The 18,115-nt window shown below is 37.8% G+C and overlaps 2 protein-coding genes across 24 annotated transcripts in view; both read right to left on the bottom strand.

The window, feature by feature from the left end:
• Positions 1-10,827, bottom strand: part of arhgef1b (Rho guanine nucleotide exchange factor (GEF) 1b) — a 43,998-nt gene extending 33,171 nt beyond the window's left edge. For 2 of the 9 annotated variants that reach the window (XM_058746354.1, XM_058746355.1), the window contains exon 1: positions 10,496-10,827. Coding sequence is in view for 7 of the 9 variants with exons in the window: in XM_058746349.1 (XP_058602332.1) it covers positions 2,263-2,419 (157 nt within the window). In the remaining 2 variants the exon portion in view is untranslated. Of the gene's footprint in view, positions 1-2,262; positions 2,504-6,888; positions 6,910-7,196; positions 7,264-10,495 lie in introns of those variants that run through there. The other 7 variants (XM_058746351.1, XM_058746353.1, XM_058746349.1 and 4 more) reach the window with 7 other exon arrangements.
• Positions 10,828-11,330: 503 nt separating this feature from the next.
• Positions 11,331-18,115, bottom strand: part of LOC131521718 (ETS domain-containing transcription factor ERF-like) — a 76,154-nt gene continuing 69,369 nt past the window's right edge. For all 15 annotated transcript variants that reach the window (XM_058746690.1, XM_058746687.1, XM_058746697.1 and 12 more), the window contains 2 exons: positions 16,417-16,546; positions 11,331-13,923 (listed from right to left, as the gene is read on the bottom strand). In XM_058746690.1, coding sequence (XP_058602673.1) covers positions 13,085-13,923; positions 16,417-16,546 — 969 coding nt within the window. In that variant the 3' untranslated portion in view covers positions 11,331-13,084. The remainder of the gene's footprint in view (positions 13,924-16,416; positions 16,547-18,115) is intronic.

Raw genomic sequence — 18,115 nt, 5'->3', positions numbered from 1 at the left:
TCGCCATCTCAAAAGTATGTAAAGACTGCGCTCTCTCTTTCGCTCTCTGATTCTCTCTGGACTGTGCGGTATTTAAATACTGCAGGAGATTAGAGATCTTTCAGCTTCTCTCAGTTGCTCCAAGAAGACCAGCGGAAGGGTGGCGTACAGGCATGTGGCCTCACTGACCATGAAAGCATGAAGAGCAAAGTGAGAAAGAGAGAAGCAGTTTGAGGATGCATAGATTAAAGAACTGTAAGGATGTGTGACTGAGAGGCGTCAACCTCTAACAAATATCACACTATTTCCTTTTTGGTAACTTCAGTAACTTAGTTATTACTTCAGTCTTCAAGTGTCACATGATCCTTAAGAAATGAAATGTTAAGATCAGATGTGCTGCTTAATATTTTTGTTGAAACTCTGATAAATGTTTAGAATTCTTTGATAAATAGAAAGTTCAAATGTAGTTATTTGCATTTTTTCGTAATATTGTGTCTTTTCTATAAATTGAGCAATTTAATTCATCCTTGTTGACTAAAAGTATTATTTTATAACATTAGGATGACTTTCCATACACGTGTAACACTTTCTCTACTGAGCTAATCATATTTTCTATCCCCTAACCCTAACCCTACGTGACACTTGGGAGAAAACTTTCTGCATTTTTACATTTTCAAAAAATCGTTTAGTATGATTAATAAGCTATTTTTCTTGAGTGGCCCAACAAAATAGCCCATCAATAGCCACGTTTCCACTGTCAGACCAAAAGCGGGCGTGCTAGTGCGTGTCAGGGCCAGTCGCGTTTCCACGGTCACTTCAGGGCTTGATCGGGGCTTCCTCGGATGAAAACCTTGGGCCAAAGCGGGCCAACTGGGGCTAGAGGAGTGGTTATGAACAAAGGTGGAGTTTCTCCACATTTCCATCATGGAAAGCATCAGCGCCGCGGATCATTTCATAAAGTTAACCAGCATTAAAGACTTTTAAAATAATTTGAGCTCAAAACTCACTTTCAGACAGCAGCGAGTGTTTGGAACAACTTTGTTTGAGATCCGATGTGGATTATGATCGCCATACAAGGCAAAAATGAATGCAAATATGTGATGTCAGGTTGCAAAAGACTATTAACGATTCCATAGTAAACATGGTAAATATGACTGCTTGAAGAAATCAGACATCAGCTTCTCAGCTTCTCTATCACAATCGCGTATTTATTTAGTAACATTTTATCTGTCATAAGTCTCTTCTCGAGACTTTAGCTCTGCCTAGGTCATAAAAATATAATAATGTTTTTTGTTCAGGAGCTCCCTCTGCTACTCAGGTCGTATTTTTGATGGAAAAAAAATATATATAGAAATGATCATTCTTTCTAAATGTGATGTGACCACAAAAAAAAAGAAACAGACTCACTGAATAAGTAGGGTATGTGTCCTCTTTCTTTTGTGAAATAACGGTTCATACTGCTTTATTTCTGTGACTAATTTTCAATCCTGATAAATTAATTCATTATGATCAATGTATCACTTATTATTGTAAAACATTGATGCTTTTGCATTTAAATCTTTTAAGCATGCAAACAAACGGCCGCTTTTATCAGGTTTGTTTTGTGATCGTGCTACTTCCAGTGACTTATTTCTTATTAATTTTCTGGTAACTTCTCTTTGTTGGTGAAATGATGGGATTGCGTGACGTTTTTCCTGAGAGGCGTGTAAAGGGCGGGTTTTAGTGAAGCGCAGCGGAGCTTCTGGCCCGACGCTGGAAACGCATCGTGATTTTGGGCACGGTTCTACAGGTCCGAAGCTATTAGCCCCGCCCAGCACGTTTAAAGCACTGGCTCGCACTGGCCCGACAGTGGCTAATGTCAGCATTTTTATGATTTAATACCTTTGTGGGGACATCTGACCCTCACAATGTAGGTTAAACAAGTACACACACACTTTTCCTACTTCTTCCTTCAGCCCAAGGTATAGTAATTGTAATACTTGAAACACTACTGATTCTGAAAAAATCTTGTCACTTTTATCTTCTCCTGCTTTCTTTCTACAGCTCCAACTTCCCATCCTTGCTAATAGACATAAACGTTGCCTGGAATATCCCAGAGGCACACGTTCTAAACATACTTAAAGGTAATCAAGACCCATTTCACTTTTAGTTTCTTAAAACGCCAATTCCTGGATATTTCGCAAAGTAGCCGGTTATATAACAGGACATATTTCAACCATATCTATTACCAGTACATTTTTAAAATGCCTGTAAAATCTGTGGCATCCATAGCATTAAAAGCACCTGTATAAGAATGATGAACACTGTTCCCTGGCAAATATGTTTCCCTTGTGATGGAAGGGGGGACATTTTCATCCTGTTTGATGAGGTTGGCAAGCTTGTGAATTTTCCAGTTGAATCCCTCCTTTAGTCCTTCCACTTTTCCTCTTCTCATTTTCATTCGTCATTTTGTGTAAACAAACTCATCACAAGAACATCTCAAGAACATCACATATATTCTAAAATACTAACACCATGTTGTTCTATCAACTTACATGTTGAGATCAAAAGTTTACATCCCCCTTTCAGAATCTGCAAAATGTTAATTATTTTACCACAATAAGAGGGATCATACAAAATGCATGTTATTGTTTATTTAATACTGACTTTAAGATTTCTCACATAAAAAATGTTTCCATACAGTCCACAAGAGAAAATTTGTGGGACCTGAAGGATTTTTCTGAAGAACAGCAGGCAGTGTTCAGGACAAACAGGGGACTCGTGAAAAACTATCACTAAACAAAAAAAAAAAAAAAAAAAAAACAGCTGTGGATCATTCAGGTATGAACACAGTATTAAGAATCAAGGAGATGTAAACTTTGGAACGGGGTCATTTTTATAAATTCAACTATTATTTTCTCTTGTGGACTATTAGCTATGTAAACATATTATATGTGAAATATCTTATTCAGGTCAGTACTAAATAAACAATAACATGCATTTTGTATGATCCTTCTTATTTTGGTAAAATAACATTTTGCAGATTCTGAAAGGGGGATGTAAAATTTTGACCTCAACTGTATTAAAATATACTTTGATTAAAAAAATCCATACTTGATATATATACACAGTGATTTGAATACAACTGTTTTTATAATGAATGCATTTTAAATGTCTGACTATAATAACAAAATTCATTTGGCACAATCTTTTATTATTTTATAAAAGAACTGCATAGCTTCTCTATTTAATATTTAAAAAGGTGGTGCAACACAAAGCAGGAAATTAGATCATGCAGACTCTCATGACTTTGTGTTTAGGCCTTAAAATATTAGATCATTTTAACTTCTTTGACTAGGCATAACCCTCAAAAAACGTAATTATATTTAGTTTATAACTGATGACGTTTATAAATATATATTCCCCTTATTTATATTTAAGAAAAGTTTATTTTAAAAGTTTATTAAAATGTGTGCATTAGTTAAAACGATGCAAGTAAAATATGTTATTACTTCTTACTTGGTGGTTCACCACCTGTGTCAACAGATTTAAAATGTTCTTGAAAATAGTAAAAAAATTAAAAATTTTAAAAATTTTAAAAAAAATCTAAACCAACATGAATACAAACAGCTTTTTATTTATCACTGACCCTCTTGTGCAACATATCATTGACCCTTTTGCAAACATCAGCCGAAGTTATAATCAATCAATATCATATGGTACTGTTAAGAGGTCACGAATCAGAATTTGGGGTCTAAATGGGGCACCACCATCCACTGGGTGCAAATGCTGGGCGAGCGGATCAACTGCAGAAGCATTGATTGGTAGAAGCCATGGCAGCCTGCAATCTCCCTCTAACTGTTTCCAAATGTGGGCTGTGAGTCCAGAGAGTAATCAGCCTGCTTCAAACACAGAGCCCTTTGACTGCACACAAACCTGGCCTGTCTGGCTGCCCAACAGACCTCCTGCTCCACCACTGGCACGCTGACTGGGACTGACTTTGTGTGTGTGTGTGTAAGACTGAGTTAACGTCTGAGTATGCATCTGTGTTTCAGCGTGTACACGTGTCCATGTATGTTCTCACGTTGAACATCTCTGAATGGAGCGCAGTCATTCAGGAACTTTACATCATGTAGCGTTTTGTATCCAATGGCTGAGCGCTAGAGGGGCAGGGAACGCCAGGAAGCTCCAGCGCTGTGATCGGCAGCCAGGAATCAACCCACCCTCTTTACGGAGGCAACCACAAAGTCTATACGCCCAAAACACAATCCAAAAAACAAGCTTTTAGCTGTTGGATCATCCAACTTTAACCTCCATCTTGAGTCAGGTCTAAGAAACAACTATATCTGTATCTCCTGAAAACGATGCTGTTCCAACAGGAAAATGCTAGACAACTAAACAAATTCAGTCAAAACAAGTTGTCTCAATGGAGACAGGTGATCACTCCGTAACTCAGCTCCAGATCTGAACACTGGCATCACCACATCAAATCATTTTCCTGCCCTCCACCAGCCTCACGCGCTTTCCCCTCCGCAGTCCTGTCACCGCATCCATCATTCTGTCAGTTCATCACTCCACCCTGGGCGATCTGACTCAACCTGACTGCAACTCGTTTCTCTTCAGCGATTCCCGCCTGCATCACGTCTCACCGCCAGACATTTGAAGAAGCATCCTGGAACACCACATCATTTTCTGGCATATGCCCCTTGCATCAAACATACAACACAGTGATGGCAATAAATAATTCCACTGATTTTAACGATTCATTTGTCTTTTGAAACACCTAGTTCGTATTAAGGCTATTATCATTAACTACGACTATTACAAAGACTATAAGTGGAAAAATAATTTAATTTCTAAAATAAAAATAGGAGCGTGCAAAAAAAAAATAGCTAAAAATATAAATATGCACTACAATATGAATGAAAACAAAAGGGAAATACAGAGAAAATGGGGACATCGGAACCAACTAACCCCAGCTGGCTAATGACATTTAGGGACGGCTACATCTGACATCGATGAGACCATTACAACAAAGCCTTCCTGATCCAAACAGCCTCAAATATCTCGAGGATCCTATGCCATGAACTTTGCAAAACCAGTAAATAACTGCTCTCTATCCAGTGCAAGCAATCTGATAAAATCTGAGTGGATCTAGTCCATATTGCAGAATCATAAATGCCCTGGAGATGCAGAGAGTGATGATAGTTACAATTTACTGCTGAACATAGCAGTAATGGCACATTCATCGAACAATCACTGCCAGTAGGAGTGTTTTTGCACTTTTCTGACACTGATACTATTGTTTGTTTTTGTGTGTCTACGGTGCAGTTTTCGATAAAATGGTGTTTCACCAAACAGACAGAACAATTTGTGGTGCTGCGGGAAAAGGTAAAACTACAACTAAAATGAAACTAAATGAAAACCATTAAATCGAATTTTTACTAAAATCACAAAAAAGAGACTGACTATTAAATGTACTATTAAAATTAATTTAGAGAAAAAAAAAAAAAAAAAAAAAAAGCTAATGAAAATTTTGTGTTAAATAAAAAGTAACAAATTAGTTCAAATACGTTACATTGTTAAAAACAAGACTGATTGCATTATAGAAATACATTTCTATAAATGCAATTTAAGCTACCCCAGGTTCGCAAGTGGTAAAGCATCTGCATCAAGGAAAATAAATGAAATTTTCCCTCAGTTTCTGAAAGTTTTAATCTAGTTGAAAATGAATGACCCCAAATCGCTTTGAATTCACTGTCAGTGTGAATGCCCCTCAAGCGAACTACAGGCAACTCTCTGCGACAGACCACACTGATGGACGAAGATAGACAGAATGGCGAAAAAAGCAAAAAAAATTAATCTTAAGACACACTTTTTCATGTTTTTTTTTTGTCATTGTGTGCATGACATTTAAAGCTGACAACTTTAAACTTCATACAGCATCTTAAAAACCCAGCACTCAAGGCAAGAAATGACACAACAGCCAACAATGTCCACAAAAATCCTGTTTTCTTTCTTTTCTGCTGACATTCACAAGCAACTCCGTTATAAAATCCTTTAGTTTTTCTTTAGTCAATCTCTTTCATACGGTCTTCTTTAACTTTCAATTTCATGTTTCAGTATGCCCTACTCATCCTTCTCTATTTCCTGTCTATATGAAGACACATCTCTCTATCATACCTTCTCTTTAAGACTCTGCATCTCTGTCACTCTTTTAGCTCTCCATAAAATAGACTTAGATCACTTTAAGCTTTGTATTTTCCACAAGTGAGTAACTTTTCCACACACCTGGTTGCATCTGGATGAGGTTAAAATATCCACACCCACCTTTGCTTCCTAATAACATACAATCACAATTCAAACTGCGAACACATCCACTGACACCTTCCACAAACATACCTCCCACCCAGACATACGCCACTAGTATTACTCATGACAAGACATAGGCTTCTTTGTTAATGTGTCAAGGAACACCAACAGTTTCTGTTGCCTCAGCATAGCATGCCAAAAACATCACATTACACCCATGCACACATCCTCAACATACTGTGAGAGCTTTGTCACTGTGAACACAAATAGGAGACACTCAGCTGCTGCATGCTTTGGCCTTCTGATGTGAACTGAATGCTTATATATAGTCACAGTTCAGTAGCTATTTGCAAACTTGACTCACCAGAAAACCAAATTAGCTCATTTCTAGCTTCATACAATACAAGCAATTTCTTTATTCTTCTGCAGCAAGAAACTACTGGAGTGTGTTCCCATTTGCTTACCTGCTGCACAGACATTCATGTATACAAACATACTAGACTTTTTCCTCATTTTTCACAAGAGATCTTCTCATATTGAAAATTAAACAACATTATGTGTGGACTCCGCCCATTAAAGGGATAGTTCACATTTTTTTAAAAAGTGTCATTTACTCACCCTTGTGTTTTTTTCTTTCTTCTGTGGAACAAAAAAGAAGATTTGTCGATATAAACAAAATCTTATATAGGCAGTTATTTTTGCTGGAAATAGGGTTGCAACAAGGGGCTGTTATTAAAACAAAAGTTATTCATTTAAGATCAGTGAGTGATTTTCTGCTTTTCCATTCTTGTTTGATTAACATTAAGGACACAGACAACAGCAGGTATATTAGGCTGCTATCACTTTAAGACCTAAGACATGGATTTAATATATTTGGACCCCATTGACTTTCATTGTATAAACAGTGGAAACATTCTTCAACATACCTCTTTTGTGTTCTTCAGAAGAACGAAAGTCATACAGAACTGGAAACAACATGAGGTTGAGTAAATGATAGCATTTTCAATTGTGGGTGAAGTATCCCTTAAATACGATGAAACTTGCCCTAGGTCAATTAACGTGCATGCTCACTATTTCCATATTACTGTGTGCGACTTTTTATTACAAAATATAATTTTCAGCATCACACTATAATTGCTTTGGTCTAATGACTTTACTCTCCATTCCAGGAGTGAGAACAAAGCATTCAATGTCTATGGTAAAACAACCCGAGTGTATGAGAGGAAGTGAGGCACACGGTGAGAAAAAAAGCAGGTGGAGGAGTGATACAAAATGAAATGGTGTGCATTCCTTCAAAAGAAAGAGTCAGTAGCTTTAGTCTGGACAAGATTGTACTTGCCTCTTTGAATGAATGTCACAGAGAGAGAGAGAAGCAGTGTCAGAACAGGAAAAGGAAGTGGTAAGGCACCCCCATTGCTTCAGTTATTATCCAACCCAATAACAAATCTGGGAGCAAAAACTCATAATACTTCACACTAACTAGGTTGCATGATTTACAGGTACCACGGTAGTCTCACAATGCCCAAGCCTCAAAATACCGGCAGTGCCACAGTACATTACAAAAGTAACGCGATGCATGTACTGCATGAAAATATATTACCCATGCATCATGTGCAGTATGGCACGCATTATTTGAGGTCAGTGTTTCATGTGCCATTCACACAAGATGCAATATGGAGCACAACAGGGTGGAAAAAATTAAAGAATTTGACAGACCTAGTGGCCAGACATCTGTACATATGCCAACCATTCAAAAAATATCTCAAGAGAAACACAACAATGTGAAAGCGAACCAAACGAGCACCTCCAGTGATGAGTTCTGTGAATTTTTGAGAAGTTTGGGTTAATAATTATTACAGCCTCTGCAATAACACAGTAAAAGAGGCATCAAGATACTACTTGATATTGTGCCAAGTGTGTTTTAAATACATTACCATTCTAATGTTTGGATTGGGTGACACTAAAGACAGGAGTAATGGTGGCTGAAAATTCAGCTTTGTCATCACAGGAATAGATTTTTTTTTTTAAATGCAGAAATGTACAATAAGAGACTTCTTTCAAACATTTCAAAACCTTACCAACCCCAAATTTTGAACGGCAGGCAGTGTATTCTAAAAATTATGATTGCGCAAATGGAAAGAGGATGATCGAACAGATTCAAAATTAGCATGCTTGCTTTCGAGAATTTTTCCTACAAACAAGCTTGAATCATACAGATCATGTACATGGCCAATCCAACTGGCTTCGTGACAGGCTAATCATTCCAGCTTTTCCACTGAACTACAGTAATCAGGAATCTCTTTGTAATGGGTTTGTACCATCTAAAGCCATGAATGCCTGAAGCTCTACATTGTTGACCTAAACCTGTTTGCATCTCAGTGACTTTGTATCGTCTTCCTGTTTTTCCATTATGATCTACAGTTACATAAAACCATAAAAAGCTACAAGTATAACAATGCTCATGGCCTTTCCATGTGTCAGTCCCACATAACAGAATAATCTGAACTGCAATGACCTCTTAAAGGATTATACATTTTGATAGTGGTGCGTTTTAATGCAAATAAGCTCAATAATATGAACATTTTTTCAAAATGCAAGGAAACATGAAATGAGAATGTTTACATACAACACGGAGATGAAAACAGAGTACCATCAGCTGACAGACGAATACAGGCAGGTTAACTGATGACTGCAATTTCTCTTCAAATGCATCCAATAAATATGAACAAGGCTCACTCCATGAAGGTTAAACTAATCTAATCCCAGTTCACTCTAGCTGTCAGACAGTCGTAGCTAAGAACTACATCAAGACTAACGATGCTTCTTAAGTGCTCCTTGTCCAAAAATGTAATGGACTACGGTGGTTTTCTACACAACGAATTACCTGGAAGCCAAACATAAAATGTAAACAATGGCCTACATCAATTTACCTTGACATTCGCTTATATAACTACTACAAAAACAAACGAAGCCTGAAGTTAAAGCTACTTTATGTATGGACAAACACAAGGGGCTACAATTTGTACACAGTTTATTAAAGCATATCAGTAAAATTCATAATAAACCTTTTTTCTGCTTGCCGCGGGTTATTATAAATGTATCACGCATTACACAGAAGGCAATTTCAAACTCAATTTTCATTGGCTGAGCTGTGTTTCAAGTGTGTAGTAGACCTGAGTCTGTAAGAACGCAAGGAGTAAGTTTTCTGAAAGGTAAAGTGCCTGTGTTTTCTTTTACGAAGAGAAGTGGAGCAGTGTGATTTTGCTTGCATTAATTACCAGGTTTTTAAAGGTCACTGTGCCTGTGCTCTCTCTTCACCTGGGTTTCGCTCAGTGAGTGCAAAATGCAAAACACGGGATGGAATTAAGGCCAAGGATTACAGAGGGCTTGGATCAAGAAGGGAAAATCCTCTCCGCTCATAAATAGTAATCCAGACCAGGCTTTCATTTTGCTTGCAAACATGTAAAAACTGTTGCCCTGGTTTCTTTTGGAACTATTTAATTTTTTAGTACACGAAATATAACTGGCTAATTTCACCTGAAAAGAACTTACTATACTAATGTGTACTAACGGTATTAAAGCAATATCATATTCACAATGGGGTGGAATTTCAGCCATGCTATAATGCACTACAACAGAACTTTCTCTATATTGCTTAAATATTAATAGAATTCATAAAAAAACATGTTGCCTGACACACCTTACACTTCTATTGAGAACTACAATTGATATAATTAGCTTATTATAAATCTATGAAATTATTTAGTGTAGAGCTAACATCCTGTCATTGCTTATCAAGCCTGAAATATCAATAAAAACGCAAACGGCGGTTATGTTGACATAGTTCTCGCATGTACTGCAGTCCTTATATCGTGTCGATTCATTTCAAGCAAAACTGTTTAGCTGTCACAAGGCGGTTTCATTACAAAACACATCGCGAAGAAGCTCGATTCGAAAATTATCTTCGCTCTCTGTTGAAAAATAGAGGCGCGGGTCGACGGAAATAACAGGAATGCTGGCAAAGGTTACATTGTAGCCAAACACAACATTCCTCTCGCTGAGCAAAGACTAACTGGCAGGATCGTATCGCTCGCCGATCATGCTAATCAAGCATGCGAATGCTCCCTCTGATGACAAATCACATCATTGTTCAACAACAAAAATCATGAAATGCCTCAAAATCGTAACAGGCAACTTAAAACACATGTTTACGCTTAAAACTTACCTCCTAAAAGGTGAGACGAAGTGGCAAGCGCCTCTGAAGGCTTCCTGTTCTAAACTTGTCGTATGTCGTTGGAAAAAAACATTGTACGCGGAAGTGAAGATCAATTCAAGCGCGCGACGTTTGACAGCAGATATAAAAGCAGGACTAAATCATTCCTCTTTATGTGCGGATGATCATTAAATATGTTCAGTGAACTCCGAGTGCACTCGACTGAAAACTGTGTTTTGTTTTTTTTTCAGTTTGAGACGTAACTTTTTGCCGTCCACTGCCTCTTCCTGTGACTTGCGACCACCAGAGGCCGAATGATGTCCAAAAACCGCTTCATGTATCCCCGTATGGTTCCGTTGTAGTGTTACACTAAATTTGTTCCCCTCCATTTGTATGGCTCTCAGGGCTCTTGGGCGCGTGTTCAGGGACACTACGGCCCCCCGTGGCATTGATATACACATATTCACTGTTTATGAATGTTTCCGCGCCAGGATTACGTGAAACTCCACCATACTAGCTTGCATTTTTTAAATACACTTCACTCATATTGATTTTTGTATGCGCAGGAAATATGAAAGGCCTTTTTGTACTTCCATTTTTCTAGTTAATCTCTGAAATTCAGTGAATTTGGTTCCTGACAGGATGCAGGCCACCTCATTAAGCTTTTCACACAGACAGAAAAAAAAAAAAACTGAACGTATTTGAAAGTATTTTCTCTCTTTTTTTTTTTTATGGAATGCATTTGATCTCAAATCACATAGGCTATTGAACTCCAGAGAAAAATCCATACTCTCACAATTGAATCTCAAGAATATTGTTTATTGCTCTTGAAGATATTACTCTTTGCTCATTTTTTGTTCTAGTCATCCTTTCTGTTTTAAATTTCACAATAAAACAAAGAAAAGCTTTACTGTAAGGTAAATGGTATTTTTTCTTTTCAGTGTACACACAAATACACAAAGTCCTATGTACAGCTGAAATCTCCTCTAGTACGGGCAAGTCAAGGGCACAAACTGTCATGTTTTTTAAATTCTTATCTAGAATCAGATTACCAAAGAACTTACCAAAGAATCCGAAGAATATCTGGAAATATTGTTGGCATTGGTTGATAAAATCTTACTTGCATTTTGCTTTTGTATAAAACATTACCTTTACCCACCGACTTATCTGAATTGTATTTCAAGGTAATCTGTTAATCAGATTGTGTCATTTTGCTCCTATTTATTGTTTTTACATTCAAATCGGATGTTCATATATCAAACTTAATAACATTAGAATGAACACTGGTTAAAGAAATTAGCAAATGCTGCAACTAATATTATTCACATTTGATTCATTATAGTACATCACCACTGGGTGAATGAATTACTGAAATATGAGACTAGCGGCGTTACTCAATCCAGAAGGGTCATCTACTTAGAGGTATCTGGGGAAAATTTCCACAGGGCACAATAAGAAAAAGCTGAATTTTTTTGCACACTTCCCTGTCTAAATGCCATTCTTATGAGCATGTGAAAAACAAGTGCTCTTTCTCTGTCAACTTTGGGTCACTACACATATATCCATTTTCCCATCTCATATATCACTCTTCAATTAGGTACAGAGTAAAATGACACCAATACAACTATCCCATATAGTAATAGTAATTAAACATAATGTACACAATAATAAAATATATACAATGAAATAGATACAAACTTTAAATATTCACTGGCATGAGTAGTATTGACTCTGTCTCTCGTTCTCAGGCTCATAAAATTTTTTGAATGTTTTAAAAAAGATATGGACTGGAGATGAAAATTGAAAGTGAACTTAAATAAATAAATACAAAAACTTCAATAAATAATATATAAATAGATAAAGTTTCTCTTCAGAAACCTTGAAGGGCTTAGATAAATATAACCACAAGATGGCAATGTTTGACCATATATATGTCTGAATTCCTTGGAATCAGCAGGAAACTAGAAACAAAAGTGCTTTATTGCAACACAACTGAATCACTATTAAAATTACTATGAGTGTTGCCATTATTGCATTTTGCTTGTGTTACACTGTTAATCTGAGCACTGTATTGCAGAGCTTAGCATTAACTTATGGAAAAGTCTGTGAAATGCACCAAGCAGAACAAACTAACTGTCTATCTCAGCAGGGCCAGAATGCAGTGCAATTTAAAAAGTAGGTGATAAAAGATATGCATATTCCATTACTGTGCTGTCTTGGCTATAAAATATCTCATCGTTACTGTTTCCTAACAGAAATGAGAGAATGAAAATTCTTTAGATATTTAAACATTCTAATCCGTAAAGCAGTTTTTTTTTGTTTTTTTTTGTTTTTTTTGTGCTGCATTTTTTACTCTCAGAATAACAAAAACTCAAATTGCATTGAGAGTCTCACTGTGCGATTTAGAAATTGAAGAAAGCAGAAATTGAAAGTTCTGATATTGGAACGGCATGAGCGAAGAATGGCTTCGGAGGACTCCAGAAAAGAGGAAGGAAAAATTGAAATGGGAATATACAGCATCATTTCACAAACGCAGGAATACACAGACAGAAAAAGAGAAAGAGAGAACCTGCAAGACATCAAAAAACACAACAGAACATATTAACTGTGAGCAAGTTTAAGTGTCTCTGTTTCCCTGTGCCTGTCGACCACAGTGAGGGAGGGAGAGAGGGATGGAGGCAGGGATGATGGTGGAGGAGTCAGGGGTCCCCGACTTTTAAGGGGATGCGGAGACACGGGTGGAGGAAGAGTAGAAAGAGGGGGCAAGACTCCCCCGAGACCCCCAGATTTGGCCCCTAGAAGGTGTGAGCGACCCCCCAAACCTGGCTCCTTCCCCAGAGCGAAGTCCGGCTCGTTCTCGTTCTCCGAGCTGCAGTCGCTCAGGTCTGTGATCTCCAGCTCAGAGTCAGACTCCGGATCCTGCTTCACACCCTTCCTCCGCTCAGAAGGGCTTTGACGGCCTCCTCCTCCGCTTCCCACGCTGACTCCACCCAAACCCAATCCAAGGCCTAACCCCAAACCAAGACCTCCACCTGTTACGCCAGTGTTGGTCTCCCCTCTTTCCCGGTCGCCCACAACCGTACCCCCGTTCCCCAGCTCAGTCCGCCCCAGTGGCAAGTTCCCTGGGTACGGTGGGATGCAGAGTCTGGGAGGCTGACTGCCCGCAGAGCCGTTCGTTCCTCCCGTTTGACCACGTTCTGCCCCGGTCGTGTCTCCGGGGGGTAAGAGCGAAGAGAAGGGGTGTGACAGCTGAGACAGGCTGGATTGGAGAGGGTTGGGATAGAAATGTGAGGAGTAGAGTGAGCCTGGGGGCAATTTGGGACAGTTGTTCAGAGAAAAGGCCCCTGGGAGGTAGGGGTTGAAGCCCCAGGGGTAGTCAAAAGAGGGGTTCCGTGGGTAAGGACCCAACAGGGATGGAGGTTTGGAATAACAAGGAGCCCCTGTGGGAGAAATTGAAAAACATGGAACGGAAACCAGTGTTAATGTTTAAGATCAGATGTTAGGGACATGACTGGTAACAGAAAATGTGAGACAACTCATTCTCAGAAGGTCATTATAAATCATATAGCCTATTCCAAAGTCGTATATATATTAATGATTTAAAATGATTAAAAATATATATATATAATATTATTTACATTTGAGAAAATCATGATAAATTATTAATTCCTATGTTGATTTCTCTCTCTCTCATATATATATGATCTACATTTTGATAAAATAAAATACAGTAAATACAGTAATATTGTGAACTAATCTTAAAATGACAAATAGCTGTTTTAATATATTTTCTAATGTAATTTATTCACGTGCTAAATTTTCAGCAATCATTACTTTTTTAGTTTGTGTCTAATTATTTGTCATTAATTTATTAATTTAAATAATGTGTTTTGTGTTATATTTAAAGCCCCTTTCACACAGTAATACCAGGAAATTGCCGTCAAATTACTGTAACAACTTTACAATCAGAATCAGAATCAGATTATTGCCAGGTATGTTTGCACATACGAGGAATTTGTTTTAGTGACAGTAGCTCCACAGTGCGACAGAATGACAGCGACAGCGACAGGATAGGACACGGATAATAAAAAAATAATGTACAAATATTCAAAATGGACAAAATGCAAAATAGCACAAACACAATATACAAAATAGACAATTCATTATGTACAGGTATGTTAGGTGCAAATTTGAAATGTAATAAGTATGTGTGTTTCATGTTTATTGTTAAGAGTTCAAATGTTCATGAGATGGATTGCCTGAGGGAAGAAACTGTTTCTGTGTCTGGTCGTTCTGGTGCTCAGAGCTCTGTAGCGTCGACCAGACGGTAACAGTTCAAAGAGGGAGTGTGCTGGATGTGAGGGGTCAGCACATACAAATATGTGCTGTTCACACAGGCAGTCTTTTTCCCGGTAAAGCACCATTCACACAGTTTCAAAATACCAGCAAATTCGGAGACATCATTAACCACAAATGACGTCTAAACAGCTGTGCCTCCCGGTGTTGTGTTTGTAAACGTGGAGGAGTATACGCGGCCAGTGTTTTTGTTGATGTCTTAATTTTTGTGTCAAAAATTCACTTTTTGCACAATTTATGCAGGTCCTTTTGGCCCAGAGACATCGTATTAGATGTATTAAGACATTTCTTTGACTTCAGTAAATAGTGCGGAGTAAATGCGTCATCTGCATCAGAATGTTATGATTGACTCTTCTGTTCTGTCAACCGGCTCTTCTTATGTTCTGAACTCTTACGTGCTCATACAAGTAATCTCATTCTGTGTTCACACAGAGCACATTATAATTTACTGGTCATGTTACAACTTCTCACATCGGTATTTTTGAAAGGTCCTGTTCACACATGATCTCTTAATGGTAATTTACCAGTAAAGACTTTATGTCTGAAAGGGGCTTATGTTTTAAAATATTATATTAATAACGTAGAAAATGATAAGATGTAAGATAAAATAGAATGCAAAGAGAGATAAGAAATCAGCCAGCTACGTTTTTCCACTAATGAATTAATAAACTATCCAAATATTCTCAAATGTACATATGGGAACAAATGAGAGTTGATATTCCTGATTTAACACTCATAATACTTTATATGGTTTTCACAAAGATTTTGCTTCCATCACAAACACCTTTTCTTCATATGGTCACCTCTTCCACTGTCTCTTTCTTTCTTCATTCCAGCCTACTTCACGTTCTCTCCTTTTCTCTCCCTCTCTTTTCATCTCCTCAGCCTCTCTGTGTTATTTGCTATGCAGGGCTAATTTGAGAGTGCTAGAGAGTGTGTGTGTGTGTGTGTGTGTGTGTGTGTAGGGCCAGGAGTAGCTGGCAGACACATGAATATTGAATCAGTCAGGCAGGCCTCACTTGCTTATGAAAACACAGTAATGGGCGCCCACAGGCCACAAACTGAAGCCTGCACCCTCAATTAGGGCCTTCCTGCTTGGGAAGGGATTAGGACAGGGGGTACACATGGGAGGCAGAGAGGGGTAAGAAGAGGAGGAGGGCGGAAAAGGACCTCAGGACAAACAAAGTTGAAGGGGTGAGGGGGTTTTTTTGTGGTGGGGAGTCGCATTGACATACTCATGCCCTCGTACATTCTGATACACTGGTATTTCAGTGTACATTCAGAGCATTTGAAAAGATGAAGGAGTGTGCACATGACACCGTATCACGCTCAGAGGAAGTGCTAAAGTGCACAAATGCTAGTGTAGAATGCAAATGGAAACTAACACTGTCAGGAATGTAGTGATTTCATGAATCTAAATGTAATGAAAATACTACTGATAACAGTCTTAAATCTTAACTCACGGTGATATACCTTCACTGCTCTGAAGAAGAAAGAACCTTTCCTAATTAACATGAATCCATCATTTTCTCCGTTACATTTGTTCAATTTGTTGTTCTGTTTAATTTATGTCTCACCTGAGCCGAGGAAAGGAAAAGCGTCCAGTCTCAGCTTGTCCCCATCAGGCCCTGGGGCCCCTGCACTGCGCTCAAACAGAGAGGGCCCTCGACCTGATTCAGGCAAACGAGGGAATAAAGACTGAAGGGCCTAGGAAAGATGGGATAGAGAAAACACAGTGTGTCAGGATCATTACACAGTGAAAAAATAAATAAAAAAATAGTGAGAAGAATTAGTTTAATAAATGACTGTGTATAAACAGTGATTTAAGGACAGATTAACAGATCAAGAAACATTTCTTATTATAATCCATTTTAAAAACAGTATTTTTGTGCACACCGAATCCTTGTTTCAGAATTCTTTAATGTACAGATAGCTCAGAAGAACAGAATTTATTTGAAATAGAAATATTTTGTAACATTATATATGGCTTACCATATATAATGACATCTTTAACGCTGTCTTAGGAATCTTGAAATAAGAAAGTCTTGTCTTAAAGACTTCATAAGATGTCAGTCAGAGTAGGCCACAAAGAGATCCTGGGGTTTACCTCCCAAAATGTGAAATGGCTTTTGGGAGCAGATTAGAAAAGGGTGGTGGGGGATAAAGCTCAATAAAGGAAACCTGGAAGTCATCGCAGGAATCTTAGCGGATGAACGCCGTAATGATTTTCTCTCTTTTTTTTTTTTTTATTAGTGACATGAAGGTGATCAATAATTTGTCACTCTTCTCAGTGAGAAAAGGCAGGACTGTACTTCGAAGCTACGTAATCTGGATTGCTTAACAAAACCGCATTAATGACATGGCACTGATCTGACAGCCCCACCTTCTCTTTCATTTCTCACATGTCTTTCATTTTCAATCAATGGCAGTGATGAGTACGCCATCCCAGACAGAGATGAGAGGAAAGGGATAATGTCTTCTTTTGTTTTAAGGCTTCTTAACGCCATCTGTGACATTCTCTCTACTTTCTTCTTCACCTCTGGCTCTCTCTCTTTCCTTTCTCCTTCAGTCTCCTCTAGTCAAGATGTACAGCAGATAACTTTCTCATAGAATGACCTGGGTGTATATATATATATATATATATATATATATTTTTTTTTTTATAAGAGGTTATTACTAAAAAATAATAATACATTTTATTACTGCATTTTATGAGCCTACTTATTTTACCTTACCGTGTATAGCAAATTTGGCACCATTTTATTCTTTTGAACCATTTATACTTTTAAGGTGCATATTTTAAGTGAATTCAGGTTTCAGATTTAGCTAAACCTTTATTGATGAAACCTATTCTCAGTCTTTTTGTATTCAAGCAGAACATATAAATTCATGCTTTGCCCCTGGTGTTCAGATGATAACTATTTTAGTTAAAGTTTAACATTGACCGAAGGCGAACAATTGCTGAACACCAATATTAGAGCAATTACAGACAGTAGGAAAAAAATAAAATAAATACAAATAGATACCTACATACTGACTGACTGACTCTGTACAATCAATAGCACGATCCCTCACATCAAAGCTAATACGGAGAGCCTTATACAGTATGAAAAAAATCCCATCAATCATTAAACACTGGCAATAGAGCTGTTATTACCACAGAGCACATCTTCAGCTCTTCAGGTTTTAGTCTGGCTTCATCCTTCTGTTCAACCTAGCGGATCATTCCTGTCTCTCATTACCCTGAGTTCTGGTCTGATGATATTTTATTTCTGT

This window comes from Onychostoma macrolepis, chromosome 16 (assembly GCF_012432095.1).
Source record: "Onychostoma macrolepis isolate SWU-2019 chromosome 16, ASM1243209v1, whole genome shotgun sequence".
In the NCBI taxonomy this organism is placed as follows: Eukaryota; Metazoa; Chordata; class Actinopteri; order Cypriniformes; family Cyprinidae; genus Onychostoma; species Onychostoma macrolepis.
This window is presented reverse-complemented; position numbering and strand designations above follow the sequence as displayed.